Below are 15,752 nucleotides of genomic sequence, written 5' to 3' on the forward strand. Positions count from 1 at the left end.
CATAAAAATAACTTGCCGCCTCCAGAGGCCTGCCTGGTTCGGGGAATCCCTTGAAAGATGCCCTGCGCGTGTGCCATGCCTCCGGAAGGCAGAGCTGCAAACATTCCGCTCCTCAGAGGCTGGCATGCTTGAATTCCGCTGCTCGAGGTGGCTGCTGTGCGTGGATCCCTCTGTTGTGGAACAAAGAGGCTCTGCGTTTATAAGGGTCTCGTGAAGGTTGCACGTTATTTATTCCAGCCCCTGTGGAAAGCAGTCTGCGCGCATTTATTACACTTCTATGGAAGGATGTTCTGCATTTATTACCCTTCTATAAAAGTATGTTCTGCATTTATTGCACTTCTATGGAAGGATGCAATGCATTAATTACACTTCTATGGTAGGATGCTCTCCATTTATTAAATTTCTATGGAAGGATGCTTTGCATTTATTACACTTCTATGGAAGGATGCTCTGCATTTATTACACTTCTATGGAAGGATGCTCTGCATTTATTACACTTTTATGGGCAGACGATCTGCATTTATTACAGTTCTATGGAAAGATGCTCTGCATTTATTCCACTTCTATGGTGGGATGCTCTGCATATATTACACTTCTATGAAAGGATGTTCTGCATTTATTGCACTTCTGTGGTAGGATGCAATGCATATATTACACTACTATGGTAGGATGCTCTGCATCTATTACACTTCTATGAGACTGTGCTCTTAATTTATTACACCTCTATGGAAGGATGCTCTTCATTTATTACACTTCTATGAGAGGATGCTCTGCATTTATTACACTTCTATGAGAGGATGCTCTTCATTTATTACACTTCTATGAGAGGATGCTCTTCATTTATTACACCTCTATCGAAGGATGCTCTCCATTTATTACACTACTACAGAAGGGTGCTCTGCATTTATTACCTTACTATGGAAGGATGCTCTGCATTTATTACACTACTATGGTAGGATGCTCTGCATCTATTACACTTCTATTAGAGTGTGCTCTTCATTTTTTATACCTCTATGGAAGGATGCTCTTCATTTATTACACTAGTACGGAAGGATGCTCTGCATTTATTACACTACTATGGTAGGATGCTCTTTATTTATTACACTTCTATGAGAGAATGCTCTTTATTTATTCCACTTCCATGGTAGGATGCTCTGCATTTATTACATTACTATGGAAGGATGCTCTGCATTTATGTGACTTATATGAAAGGCTGCCTGCATGTGTTCTGCTTTTCTGGAAAGCTGCCCTGCATTCCTTACTCACTTCTGGAAGGTTGTCCTATATTTAATCCACATGTGTGGGAGGTTGACATTTATTTAATCAACTCTTCTGCAAAGCTGCCCTGCCTTTATACTTTTCTAGAAGCCTGGCGACATACACGCATTTGGAAAACTGCCCTTCCTGATGCCTAGTAATTGATTTAAAGATAATACCTGCTTCCCTGATGCCCCCTAAAGCCTGTGAAGGGAAAGACAGTGACAGATGTTGAAGATAGTAGATTTGTTGTGTGTTTTGCTCCGGCTGAGCTGACGTCATCATGGCAGGAGTTAGGATGGTGCTTTGGAGGACCACTCAGAGAACAGTGAAGCAGGTCCATCAAGTACAAGTTGTTTTGGAAAGCGAATGAATAAAAATGTATTGATGCATGCATGGTCTCGACGGGTTAGGGTTATGCTAATATATTCATGCAAGTACTAGACAAGAAAAACTAAATATGGTGCCTTCCGCTGTCTAGGCCCCAGTTTAAAGCAGCAGGCACAAGACCCTGCAAACTGAATGAAGCAGTCCCTGCCTCTACTCCCACTAAACTCACCCATCTCCAGGGCTCCCCTCCTCGCCTCCCATGCACATGTTTCAAGCAAAGTGGGTGAACAGTGGACATCCCAAACCCCAGGGAAGATTGAACGAGTACTGTCACTCCTGCACCTGGGACTCACCTTCTCTGAGGTTTCGCCAGGGTTCTTTGAACCCTAGGAAAGGTAGTCCTAAGGATTACTGTGGCACAGGAGCAGACTCTCGGGGTTTCCTCTGCCACATGATCACAAGGTTGTGAGTGTGGGTGGGGAACACTGGGTGATGAGAAAGCTGTTTTAATGAAATATAATGCTTTTAATTAATGAAAACTAGAACTCAGTCTAACATAGGCATTTTAGGCCTCAGACTCCATTTTGTTTTGTGACGTTTACTGACAGAGACGCGCATCATGTATATAAACTTGTAGTTTAATTTCTGAATGAAAGAAATGTTTGAGTCTACATTCACAGGGATGACCTTCATAAAGTATAACATGTTATATTAGTGGGATTGTACGGGCTCAATGTTGCACCTAGCTGTCTTGGTAAATTAACACGTGATGTAGCAATATTTGATCTAGCACAGGTAGTTTCCATGAGAAGCTCAATGTTGTAGAATTATGAGAGATTTTCCAAATGTCTTTGAGTGTGTAAAGAGAGGCCTTTCTTACCTACCCCTGGAGGTGAATCCATGCCGCATTTCTCTCCCATTTTCGGCTTTGAATTTGCTAACCTGAACTTTACTGAGTCTCTTTGATTGACTTCTCTAGTGTAATTCAGCTTTGCACTCTGATTTATTGATTAATTGACCATGACTATTTTGATTGATTGGTCTACAACAAAATCTGTAAATAAAACATTTAAGGTTTCAGCCTTCTCTGCCTGTACTTCTTGTAGGACCAGACGGGTTCTACCTGCTGTATTGAAATAGTCATTTACAAATCTTTATATTAAGAAACAGGTTCAGCGATGAGCCCTAAAATCCATAAAGGGATTAATACCACTGCGGGTCCCTCAGTCGCGCATGAGTAAGAGCTGTAGCTTGACATCAGCATTTCCTTGGATCTGAGCGGTACATACGACACGATGTTATAGTTAGACGTAAATAGTTAGGAAACTATTTAACAGTTCTGCTAAAAGGTGTAGAACTCGGTTCTAGCTCTCTTATTTATAACTCTGGACACAATCTTTTACACACAGGGACGGGTTGGAATGCCTATATGGGGATTTTAGAAGCTCGCTGTTATGTAAATTGCACCAGCTCTTATTGCCTTAGTTCAAAGATTCTGTTACATAACATATCCCTGTTGCAAGGCTTTTCCTGCTCAGCGCTCCATCTGCCATGAGCAGAAAGGGCCATGTTGTAAGTCCAAGGCTTTCTGTTTACAACGCAATGTATTGTGAGTGTTGTAGCCCTGAGTCTCTTACATTCTCCATTTAGTATACAGTTCCAGGTTAGACTGCTAACAGTTTGAAGCCCAGGGCTTGAAACTCAATATTGTGGTGACAAGAGCATATAGTCACCGTATGGATGCCTTCCATATCAGGGGCGTAAGGCTGCTGGTCAGAGGGCAGCCTTCCAGCCCAACGCCTAGGAATATAGTTTTACGGGCACCTCATCACATTCTGCAGAGGGCCATCATCCATTCTAAACATGTGGTCTGCAGACCCCTTGGGACCCTAGACCCCTACTCAAGGGGTTGTGACTGTTGAGAAAATTAAAATTATTTTAATATATTAATAAAGTGCATATAAATAAAGAAGCTAAATGCAGAATTTAAATTTTTAAAATGTTCTCGAAATGTGAAGGAATTTGAAACCGGAGGCTACATTCAGTTGGGGTCCCGTAGGTTGATTCATGGGAGCAGCGCAAGTGCAGACAACAGAAAATATTGTGGACAACGGGTGGCTTCAATTGAAGGACCAACAAAAAGACAGCACGCAAGAGGAGCGAAAAAAGACAAAGCGAGATGCTAGAGCCAAGTACATCAATTCGCCTTTTAGGATTACGAATTTGAGGACTGAGCAAGCTAAAGACCTAATGGACCTTTTACTGACAGCAGCTGTGAAATTGGTACTAACCAACTGGAAAGACACAAGCAAAACTAGCTACAAAGGATGGATCAACTGGGTCACACATCTGAGAGGAGCGGACAACATTGCCCTACAGTACTCACCCTGGAAAGCGTCCTCGAAGGGGATGTGGGAAGCGATGGACACTTACCTAGACTCTTATGAACCTCCATAAACAGTTGGTTTGCACAAATATCGTACCGGCCCCCGGCCCAAAAGTGTGGTTCCCCAACATAGCCCGGGTGGAATACAAATGATGCCAATGTGACTGTACCTCTCTACATGCCTGTCCTATTCCTCTTTTGTTTCACCACTAATTTTTCAGTCCTTTTCTTCTCTCTTTCACTCTCAAAGTACAAGCAGCTAGGGCTAGATATATATTCACCATTGGACAAACGACTACTACCACTCTCGGCTAACCCTGCAACAGTGGTTGTGATTGTATTCTTTATGTAAAAATAACATTAATTTGTTTTTTTTTTAAGTCCCTTCTCTTCAACAATTAAAATTTCGACTTTTCTACATTTGTTCGGGAATAACATATTTAGACATTTATGTAATTGTTTGATGCATACATGTTTCTGGAAATTTGTGAATTGTTTTGAGGTTCAAACTGTAGAAATTGTTTAGGCCAGGTGTATTGGTGATCTCTAGTAATGTGTTAATTATATTGTTGAATACATTTTTGGTGCTACCTTTGCATTGATGGTTACCTTTTAATGCTTGTTCTCATGGTATAGTTTGTTTTCTACAGCATCCCTTTTCCATTGATAGCAAATGCTTTCCAGCGGTGCTTCAGACTTCGCATGAAAAAGGCAATGTCCACAGTGGTGGAAGGGGTGACTCCTCCCACCCACGTGCATTTCAGTGTTCTGTTGCCGGAAGTGGCGGAATGTTACGAGGACAATTGTAGTGAAACAATCGGTAATTGAACCACAGCAAATGAAGTGGGAACATTAAGCCCAAAACGTCACTGGTCTACGCTGCTTGCGAGCGAATGTTGCTAAAGCCCAGCGACGCAAAGAAATTGTAACTGGTTTGTTTTATATAACTTCAAATAAAAAGTTACAGATAGGAAGATATTTATATAAAAGCAATCCGGCTAAAATGATAGAAAGTTATTTATTTTTGTAGAGAGGCAGTAACAAATGCAGTCGATTGTGCTGTTCCTGGGCATGAATCCCGGTTTCTACACTTCTGCACGACAAATTGCCCCCTTCCATTTGTGGATTACACTTATCCTTTTCAAAATCAGGCGTATCACCCACTTTTGGGATTCGCTTACTATATGCTGGATGCTTCAGCGACACTTGTTTGACCTTCTGACCCTTCGTCACTGTCTATACCGGATCCTAGATGTTCTGCACTCATATCACTGGTTGTCCTGCGCATGCATAGACTGCCTACCTCCTGCGTCACTGGGTGGGTTTAATGTTATGCTGCCATCTAGAGATAGTATGTGCAGCCCCTATGTGATTGGTTTGTGTTGTTTTCCAGGCTGTTTGCTCTTTGGTCGTTAGTTTTGCCTCATTGTCGTCTGTCTGCTTTTGTCACTTGTTGACGCTGACCCTAGGTTACATTAACTTTTTGGTGGTTGTGTCTGATTTCTGGACTTCCATGCTGCTGCTCCAAATGGAACTGATCTGTTCTCATCTTCAGCTGTCTATCCATTGATTGGTTTAGTTTGTAGCTCAGGACTTGCTCTCTCTACACTTCCAGTTTCTGATGATCATAAAAGGCCTGCCCCTACGTCATTGGTGGGATGTGACATTAGCGTGTCTGCACCCACGTCACTTGATAGACCTGATCCTGAAATGTTTGCGGTGGGTCACTGAGAGCTTGTGACCGAGCTGCCTCTCATTATGTTATGGTTGGATGAGGTCGCCTACATCCCTGTTGGACCTGTTGGACAATGCTTTCAGATGCCTGGCCTGTGTTACTGGCTGTGCCTGACCCTAGGCCGTATGCGCCTCTGTAAGCCGATGTCCTATACCTAGACTGTCTGCACTTATGTCACTGGTTTCCCTTAACCAAAACGTCTTGCCCTTCGGTCAGTAGTTGGTCATTGCCCAACACTATTTTGCCCTTCAATAAATAGTCACCCCGACCTTAAGCTTCTGCTTCCTCGTCAGTCGTTGGACGAATTCCAAAGGTTGTTCTATATGTCAATGATATATCTGATCGTAAGTTACTTAACCTTATGTCACTGGTTGGCCTCTACACTACATTTGCCTTTCTTTCTGTCATTAGTTGGCCAAACCCTTGACTTCTATACCCCTGTGTCACTGGTTGTTTTCGAAATAGGATGCTTAGCTTTCTGTAACGGGTTGGCCACAACAATAGGCCGCCTGCCCATTTGTTTGTTATTGGCCAAAACTTGATCCTTGACGGACTTGTGCTGTGTCATTGTTGTTTTCATCCTCAGCTGCCTAACTTTGCATCGTCGTTTGGTCCTGATCCTAGGAGGCTTATATTATATCATTGGTTCACACGGATACCAGGAGGCATACATAAAGACACTAGGTGACCGAACCCTAGGGGGCAAAAACGATGTGATTAGATGGCCTTGAAGCTAAGGAGGTATAACGTATGCTATTGGTGTGCCCTGATTTTAGGATAAGAACACAATGTCATTGGATGGACCTGGTCCTAGAAGGCGTACGCTGTGTCTTTGATTGGCTCTGATTCTAGGAGGTGTACGTACGCTGTGTCTTTGATTGGCTCTGATACTAGGAGGTGTACGTACGCTGTGTCTTTGATTGGCTCTGATACTAGGAGGTGTACGTACGCTGTGTCTTTGATTGGCTCTGATTCTAGGAGGTGTACGTACGCTGTGTCTTTGATTGGCTCTGATTCTAGGAGGTGTACGTACGCTGTGTCTTTGATTGGCTCTGATACTAGGAGGTGTACGTATGCTGTGTCTTTGATTGGCTCTGATTCTAGGAGGTGTACTTACACTGTGTCTTTGATTGGCTCTGATACTAGGAGGTGTACACTGTATCATTGGTTGGGTCAGATCCTTAGAGGCAAAGACTATTTGCTTTGACCATAGGCAAGCTCGCTGCCCAAATGTCAGATGCTGGGGAAACAAGGGTGCATACATGTTTGGAATGAATGCAAAATGGCATCCGTGCAGTGGTGTCTGCATATGTTCAGCACTGGTCTGGTATGGGCCAGATGGCAAGGTTTGCAAACACAAGTAACACTTCTCCTAAGAATCCGTAGTTGAATATATCAGACCATAGATCTCAAAACTTCTGACTACAACATTTCATTCAGAAGCTGCACCAGGAACAGGATTGAAATAAAACAATGAATACGAGAGCTCCTTCGCCAGTGGCCCAGAATCTCTATGAATTCCTGTTCGGCTTGCCCTGCGGATACCCTGACAGAATTACAGGACGCCCCTCCTGACACTGCACGTTACAACAATGAGCATGGAGACCCAAGCAAAGATTTTTTCGAAGGCATTAAGACATTTTCTACACATCTTTGCACTTTTTTTTGCACTTTGCTATTTAAGAAACAGTGTGGCTAGAGCGCGTGGGTGACTGAACGCACTCTTATAGTACACCTAACAGACCCAACAACGAGGGCCGGCTTTAGCGCTGGTGGCGCCCAATGCAACAATCACTTTTGGCGCCCCCATGTCCCATGACTGTCTCGTCGGATTCTCTCCCTACCACCTGCAAAAGTGCTCCTCATCTCTCCTATCATAAGATATTGCTAAACACAGCGCTCCCCTGAGGTCACAGCGCCCTCAACAGGTCAGCACCCAGTGCGGCCACACCAGTCGCACTGCCCTAAAGCCGGCCCTGCCAACACCCTTCGGCAGAAATGTACACATCCATGCTTTTCCTAAAAATATATATGAGGAAAATAGCATCTTTAATTCTGAGGAGAGGACTATCTCTCCAATAAGATTCTGTTGACATTCCCATGCCGTAAGTTACAAGAAACACAAAGATACCGAAGACGAGTCATATAACATTTATCAATAATGTCATTTTACAGTTAAAATTTTGTTTAGTCCTTTAACTATTTCCAATTACTATTTTTTCAACTAGTGATACAAATGTAACAACTGGGGGAACAGACACCCATTGCCTCACGTACAGGCCGCCTTCAACTGGAAACTCAACTGAAGCTCTTGATAGAGAATCGTCTTATTGCCTACGCCACCGTCTAATGTACCATTGTACACCAAGGCAGGGACCACTTCGTCATCCACCAACAGCAGGCTTGGTCATGAATAAAAAAAAAAATAAACATTAGGACTTCTTACCTTCTGGCTCGTGCTGGGTGGCTTGTGGTCAACCAGGTCCCCATTTGTGACCACTTTTCCCGCCAGGACCACAGCTCTGCATTCGGCGCATGCTCCGATGGTGAGTTCCTTGCCATCATCCACGAGTAAGCTGTTGCTCACCCTCGGGGTGTACAGAAAGATGGGGAGCCTGGCAACACGCACGGCTTTCAACCCAAGGCAACGTTTCTTTTCCAGCCGGCAGAAGAAGCAAACAAAGGTCTCCACTTTGTACTGCCGGGACCAGGGGCTGCTGGGATGCAGGGTGCTTCGGCCTTCGTGCTGCAGCCACTGCCCGAGGAGGTCATGGTAGCACAGGCTGCAGGTTGAGACCAGGCCAATGGAATCTGCGGGTCGGGCCCTGGGGGCTGGCGGGTATACGGTCAGGAAAGGGAAGAATGGTTCCTTGTCTCCGTAACGGTTGGGTGGGTTCACATTAACTTGGAACTCATGACCAGCGCCCATCTCAGTGCCGCATATGTAACATATGGCCGCGTGGCCCCTTCGTGAGGGCATGACATTGGGTTCATCCATTGAGAACACTTGGTGGTACCGTCCCAAGAAGCTTTGGATGGATGTGATGAGCTCCTCGGTCTGGCAAGCCCTATAGATGGCCCAGATGTCCTCCAAGACTCCATAGCACTTTCTGCAACTGGCGGCCTCCCCTTTGGAGGTCAAGCCTTTGGAGTTGGGAGGGCAGGGCAACTGGCCAAGGAAGGGAAAGTGCATGGTGTTTCTGGCATTTCCATTTGTCACTTTACAAACCACTAGCCTAGCCTCCTTTGTATCTTCTCCACAGAGATAGCATACTTCATGCCCGGCGGCCACAGTCTCCACCTTAAACTGTGCACCATCTTTTGGAGGCATACCTAAAGACTTGGCGTTGAGGGGTACCATATAGAGTCGCTGCAGTACGGGTACACTGGCAACCTCGAAGCTCTGCCACTGCTGCATCAGAGAGGAGAAGCAGCAGGGGCAAACCAGGGTACTCCCTGAAGGGCTGATGGGCTGTGCGCCAGGCGGAGGGCTGTGCAGCCAGAGGAACGGGAAGAAGGGCTCGTGTGGTGGGTTTTCTTGCTTCTGTACGTGGATCTGATGTTGGTTGGCCTGGGAAAGGCGACTTCCACAAATGTAGCACGCAGTTCCCCCTGCCACCGCTACCGCTGTAGGAGTGATTGCACCACTGTGGCGGACATTGGGTCCAACCCCATTCTCTTTCTTCGCCTCTCCCCAGTTTCTGAGCCGATATTCATCATCATCACTGGTGATGTTGATGTCCTCTGAGGAACAGTCCCTCTGGCCGGGGCCAGTCTGGGAGACAAGGGGTGACGCAGTAGTGGGAGGGGCTTGTTGGGCCTCTGCTCTGGGGTACTGGGAATGTGCTGCGGCCTGGCCGGCTCTGCCGTTGCGGGCTCTCTGGCTCCACTCTGGGTGCTTGATGTGGGAAACACTCTGACCTGTTTTGCCTCTATAAGCCCCTATGTCCTGCACTGGGGTGTGCGCATGGGGTGCTCCCGGGGGTCGTGTATGGTTGGCCCCTTGCTCAGGCTCAGACAGTGTCTCATCCTCCGACAGAGAGGATAGCTCTGAGTCACCCCTTGTGTTAAGGGCATCCTCGTAGGCGGGGTTCCACTCACGGGGTGCTGGCTTGCGCGGATCACCAGCCATACCACACTGGTAAGGCCTCTTCAGCCAGTACATGCGCTTGTCGAGGGGAGTGCGGCGGCGCTCAAAAGCGCTCCACTGCTCAGCTAGGAAATGCTGGCACACTGCACAGCAGGGCACAGTCCCATCTGCACTAGGTTCAGAGGCCCCAGGTGCGGGCTCCTGCTGTGCCAGAAATGGGAAGAAGGGCCCTCCTGGCTCTGGGGGGCATCTCACAGGGAGCCGAAGCTCGCGGCCGCGCAGCATTGCACCACCACAGATGAAGCAGTAGACTGTGCCGCCAGGTTCTCCAGACCCAAGGGATGCCATCAGGCGCTGCTTCCGCGATACTGGGCCTGAGCCCTCCCGCTCAGGAGAGCTCATGGCGACCAGGCCTGAGCAGTGGGGGGATTTAGCGGTTGTCAGTACCAGGAAGGAACTAGTGCAAGAAGTGAACGCGGCCTTGGGACGCCACAAGCATTCTCTTGGGCCTAGTGCCAACCAGCTCGGTTTGAGGGACTTCCACTTGACTACTGTGAGGATCTTACTTGCACGAGGACAGGTTAAGAAACTCGGTGCGAGGCTCTGGACCTACAGTAAATAGACCCTTCTCTAGTCAGCGCCAAGCGCTGCAGTGAGACCTTCCTATAGCTGTAGCTTGATGCACACACTCAGCCTTGAGGAGACCCTCCTGCCACTCAGCAGGAGTTAGTTACTCTATGCATAAGAAATATCAGCTCGATTGGGTCAATTCCAGGCATCTCACACCATGGGGAGCTACCAGAGGCCTCTGTACAACACCTTTAGGGTATGAGGAATAGAGAGATCTTTTCCTAACAAACAGTGGTCAACTAAACCCCAAAAAATGTCTTTTTTCAGAGAACAATGGGAATTCTCTCGATGGGCACACGGTGTAGATTTCGGTTCAACACTTGCCAGACAGAATTTTTGTCTTTGATGTTTTTTGATTTAGCACTGGGCCCTTACAGATTTTTAGGTCAATTTTATACCCTGCTAAGTTGAACATCTTAAAATCACAGACAAGAGCGGATCAGATCCAATCACATCCTATGGTCGGGAACGCAGGCCGTACGTGGTGGGCGGTCCGACACTCTAGGCTTCAACATCAGCCAATCACACTGCAGATCGCCAGCCCCGGGGCGAGCAGCTCGTGTCACGCAGTGGCTGGCCGTGTTAAGCGAACATGCAATCCGGGCACGAGACCCGTGTGCCGCCTGCCCCCTCTCCAGCTAAGACCAGCTCCCCTTCAGTGTATCCGCACACTTTATGCGGAGTGCGTCTCCGCCTCAGTGTACCCGGCATCCATGTCAAGTCTGTTCTTTCCTGTTAAGTGAAGTCACATCCCCCCGCGGAGATCCGGATGCAGAGGCGCAGCTCCTGTTCAGTGCAGTGGCAAAATACGTGCAGATCCAGTTGTGTAACCACAATCAGTGCAGCTCTGGCTGGGTATCCACAGGCTCAGTTCGTGTTTGTGTATCCGCAATCCGTGCAGCTACTGGTGTGTAACCACAATCCGTGCAGATCGTGTTATGGTAGCACAATCCGTGCAGCCCCTGCTCTGAACACAATCCGTGCAGATCCTGCTCTGATCACAATCCGTGCAGACCCTGTTATGTTACCACAATCCGTGCAGATCCCGTTATGTTATCGCAATCCGTGCAGATCCTGCTCTGGTAACCCCAATCCGTGCAGACCCTGTTATGTTACCACAATCCGTGCAGATCCCGTTATGTTATCGCAATCCGTGCAGATCCCGTTATGTTATCGCAATCCGTGCAGATCCCGTTATGTTATCGCAATCCGTGCAGATCCTGCTCTGGTAACCCCAATCCGTGTAGATCCTGTTATGTTACCACAATCACTGCAGCAGCTCCTGTTGTGTGACCACAATCCGTGCAGATCCTGCTTTGCAACCACAACCGGTTCAGCTCCTGTTGTGAAACCACAACCAATCACTCCATAGTGTGCCTCCACTGTTGGTGCAACTCCTGCTGTGCAATAAAACCAGATCAGGTTCCCACCGGAGACTTCCTCTTCTGCAGCTCCTGATGGGCACCCACACTCTATGCAGCTCGTGACGCGTACTCACAACCGTGCAGCTCCTGCGACGCACCAGAACTCCCTGCAACTTCTGTGAATCGACAATCGGTGCAGCTCGTGCGTGCTCCTGGACATCTGTAGAACACCCAAAAGCGGAGCAGCTCCTGCAGGGAGCTGGAGGTCAGCACAGCACGTCTTCCCCGACCTCACGGTCGCTGCATGTTCTTTCCACTCACAATTCGTGCAGCACCAGTTGCTCGTGCTCACCGTCGTGCACCGGGTTTCGAGCGTACCGCTCCGATCTCCTCCAGCCCAGAATCAGTTCCCGCTGAGTGGCGACTGATAACTTCCATACAGGGGCAGTCCCGGCAACCCTCATAGCCCCTGCCTGTCGCCCTCCGCTCCCTCAGTACTAGCCCGGGCCCCCAGGTCCGGGAGCTACTCACTGTGCTTGGCTGGGACCCCCAGAGCTCAGCTGTACTCACGGTCCTCGCTTGGGACCCCCAGGTATTCCCTACAGCTCCACACTCCCGGTCCGAAGCTGCCTGGGAAGACCAGGAGTCCTCCCCCTCGGAGGTGTGTACGAAGCTGCAGGCTCCGCCCCCTCCCACCGGGGGAGGCCCCGAGCGCACAGAGCTTTCAGCTGTAAACTTTCTGCTGGTGACACTTCCAGTGAGCCAAGAAAACCAGACCCCCCGGCAAGAGCGAGAACTCATGTACACCGAGCGCTCACTGAGTGTGGGAGAGGAAAGAGCATACATGCTGGAAGAGAGAAGAGAGACAGACACTTATACCGAGCGCTCACTGACTGTGTGAGAGAAGAGAGCACACATGTTGTAAGAGAGAAGAGAGACAGACACTTACACCGAGCGCTCACTGTGTGTGTGTGAGAGAAGAGAGCACACATGCTGTAAGAGAGACGAGAGACACTTACAAGGAGCGCTGACTGTGTGTGTGAGAGGAGAACATTCATACTGTAAGAGAGAAGCGGGACACTTACACCAAGCGCTCAGTGTGTGAGAAGAGAGCACACATGCTGTAAGAGAGAAGAGACAGACACTTAGACCGAGTGCTCACTGAGTGTGTGAGAGAAGAGAGCACACATGCTGTAAGATAGACAGACACACCGAGCGCTCACTGACTGTCTGAGAGTAGAGAACACATATTTTTTAAGAGAGAAGAGAGGCACTTACATCGAGCGCCCAATGTGTGTGAGTAGAGAGCACAGATGCTGTAAGAGAGACACTTACAAAGAGTGCTGACTAAGTGTGTGTGAGAGGAGAACATACATGCTGTAAGAGAGACACTTATGCCAAGAGCTCAGTGAGTGAGAAGAGAGCACGCATGATGTAAGAAAGAAGAGAGACAGACACTTAGACCAAGCGCTCACTGAGTGTGTGAGAGGGAAGAGAATATATATGCTGTAAGAGAAGAGCGACACCCCAAGTGCTCACTGATTGTGTGAGAGAAGAGAGCACACATGCTGTAAGAGAGACAGACACTTACACCGATTGCTCACTGAGTGTATGAGAGAAGAGAGCACATATGCTGTAAGAGAGAAGAGAGACACTTGCACCGAGGGCCCACTGAGTGTGTGAGAGAAGAGCACACATACTTTAAGGGACAAGAGAGACAGACACTTAGATTGAGCGCTCACTGGTTGTGAGAGAGAGAAGAGAACATACATGCTGTAAGAGAGAAGAGAGGCAGAGCTCACATACACCGAGCACTTAAAGTGAGAGAACATACGTGCAGTAAGAGAGAAGAGAGACAGACACTTAATCAATCAACAGGATTTGTAGAGCGTGGCTAATCACCCCTGAGGGTATCCAGGCTCTAGAATCCCGCTGCGATCAGTCAAAGAGCCAGATCTTGAGTCCCTTTATGAATTCAGTGAGTGATGATGCTGTTTGGAGGTGGGGTGAAGTTAGTTCCAGGACTTAGCGGCAAGGTAGGAGAAGGAGCGTCCTCCACTGTGGCTTCGACGGGTGCAGGGAGGGTGAGCGAGAGTGAGAAAGGCAGAGGGCAGGTGTCTGGAGGGTTGGTGGTAGTTCAAGCAGAGGTAGATGCATGCTGGTCCTTGGTGGTGGAGGGATTTGTAAGCATGTATCAGCACCTTGAATTGGCATCTTTTCTGGACTGGGGGTCAATGGAGGTTCTTGAAGTGGGGGGATAATGTGGGTCCATTTGGGAAGGTTGAGGATGAGTCTGGCAGCTGAGTTCTATATCGTCTGGAGTATCTTCAGTAGCTGGGTGGTGATTCCTATATAGAGTGCATTGCCATGGTCGAGACAGCTGGTGAATAGGGCTTGGGGTACGATTTTCCTGGTGGTGACGGGGAGCCATCTGACAACCTTTCGGAGGATGCCATGTGTGTGGAAGCAGGCAGAGGAGATTGCGTTGATCTAGACTTTCATGATGAGCTTGCTGTCGAGGACCATGCCAACAAAGATCAGCACTTCAGTCTTGTCCATGTTGAGCTTCAGGCAGTTGTTCTTCATCTGTTCGGCGACACTCATCATGCAGATGTGGAAGTTGGTTCTGGTTGTGGAGCAGTCTTCTGAGAGCGAGAGGATGAGCTGGGTGTTGTCTGAGTAGGAAATTATGTTGAGGCCATAGGTTCTGATGATGTTGGCTAGGGGAGTAATGTAGGTGTTGGACAGGGTGGGGCTGAAGGATGAACCTTGCAGGATGCTGCGATGATGCTTTTGGGTTCCGACGAGAAGGGTGGTAGGCAGATTCTCTGGGTTCGTCCTGTGAAGAAGGATTTGTCCCATTTGAGGGCGTCTCCCTGGATCCCAATGTGGCGGAGCCTCTTGATGAGGGTGTGGTGGGATACTGTGTCGAACGCTGCTGAGAGGTCGAAGAAGATCAGGGCTGCTGTGCCTCCCCAGTCAAAAAGGGTTCTGATGTCATCGGTGGCAGTGATCATGGTGGTCTCTCGGTGCTGTGGTCGGCACGGACACCGGCCTGGAAGGTGTCCAGCAGGTTGTTGTTCTCGGGGTGTTTGCTGAGTTGTCGGTTGATGGACTTCTCGAGGACTTTGGCTGGGAACTGGAGCAGAGAGATGTGGCGGTAGTTCTTAAGATCGCTGGGGTCAGCGGAGGGTTTCTTTAGGAGGCGTCTGGTCTCTGCATATTTCCATTGAGCAGGGAAGGTGGCTGTGGTGATGGATGCATTGAGAAGGAATATGAGTTCTCCACTGATTTTCTTGCTCCCAAGGGTTAAGAAGTGGTGGGGGCAGGTGTCTGGGTAAGGGTGACACACTTGCACGGAGTGCTCACAATGTGTGAGTGAGCATACATGCAGTAAGAGAGAATTGAAATGAATTGATTTGGTCTTTCATGTGTCTTCCCATATAGAGACACTACATTGAGTGTCCTTTCAATCCGCTGCTAACTGATGTGGCAGTACTAGAAACCGCATAAAGGTGAGCTCACGTCCTCTCACCACTACGGTCCATATCACCACTTTTTAAGCATGTATACACAGCGGAGTTGTATGGAAGCACATATGGAGCTTGAATGGTTTCCATAAGAGCTTTGCATGTTTTTATCAAGAAAGCTTGTATTATGATTGTGTAATATTTAACATTATGACTGAATTCAACAGGGGATATCTCTTTCTCCCCCCAACTTGATCATGTTTTTATAATTTTTCCTTTGTACTCTAGGTTGACTGCCATTCTCCAGGGTAATGACCCTCGGGGAGAGTAAGTGGTAGGTAGCGTTGCACCACACCATTCACTGTAGATAGTTTGTATCATTCACACGGTCCTGAGGAATCGCCACCTGATCACATCTGTGACTTATTGAGGCGAGAAAAATGTTGACCATCTGGAGGTTGAGCGACAATTTTGTCACCTTATAACAAAA

The 15,752-nt window shown here is 47.9% G+C and overlaps 1 protein-coding gene across 6 annotated transcripts in view; it reads right to left on the minus strand.

Moving 5' to 3' along the window:
• GSE1 (Gse1 coiled-coil protein) overlaps positions 1-12,430 on the minus strand; it is a 1,027,427-nt gene extending 1,014,997 nt beyond the window's left edge. For 3 of the 6 annotated variants that reach the window (XM_085639744.1, XM_085639743.1, XM_085639740.1), the window contains exon 1: positions 8,155-12,430. In XM_085639744.1, the coding sequence (XP_085495870.1) occupies positions 8,155-10,200 (2,046 nt within the window). In that variant the 5' untranslated portion in view covers positions 10,201-12,430. The remainder of the gene's footprint in view (positions 1-8,154) is intronic. The other 3 variants (XM_085639742.1, XM_085639741.1, XM_085639739.1) reach the window with 1 other exon arrangement.
• Between the last annotated feature and the right edge of the window lie 3,322 nt (positions 12,431-15,752).

The sequence above is a fragment of the Triturus cristatus genome, chromosome 12 (assembly GCF_964204655.1).
Source record: "Triturus cristatus chromosome 12, aTriCri1.1, whole genome shotgun sequence".
Taxonomy (NCBI): domain Eukaryota; kingdom Metazoa; phylum Chordata; class Amphibia; order Caudata; family Salamandridae; genus Triturus; species Triturus cristatus.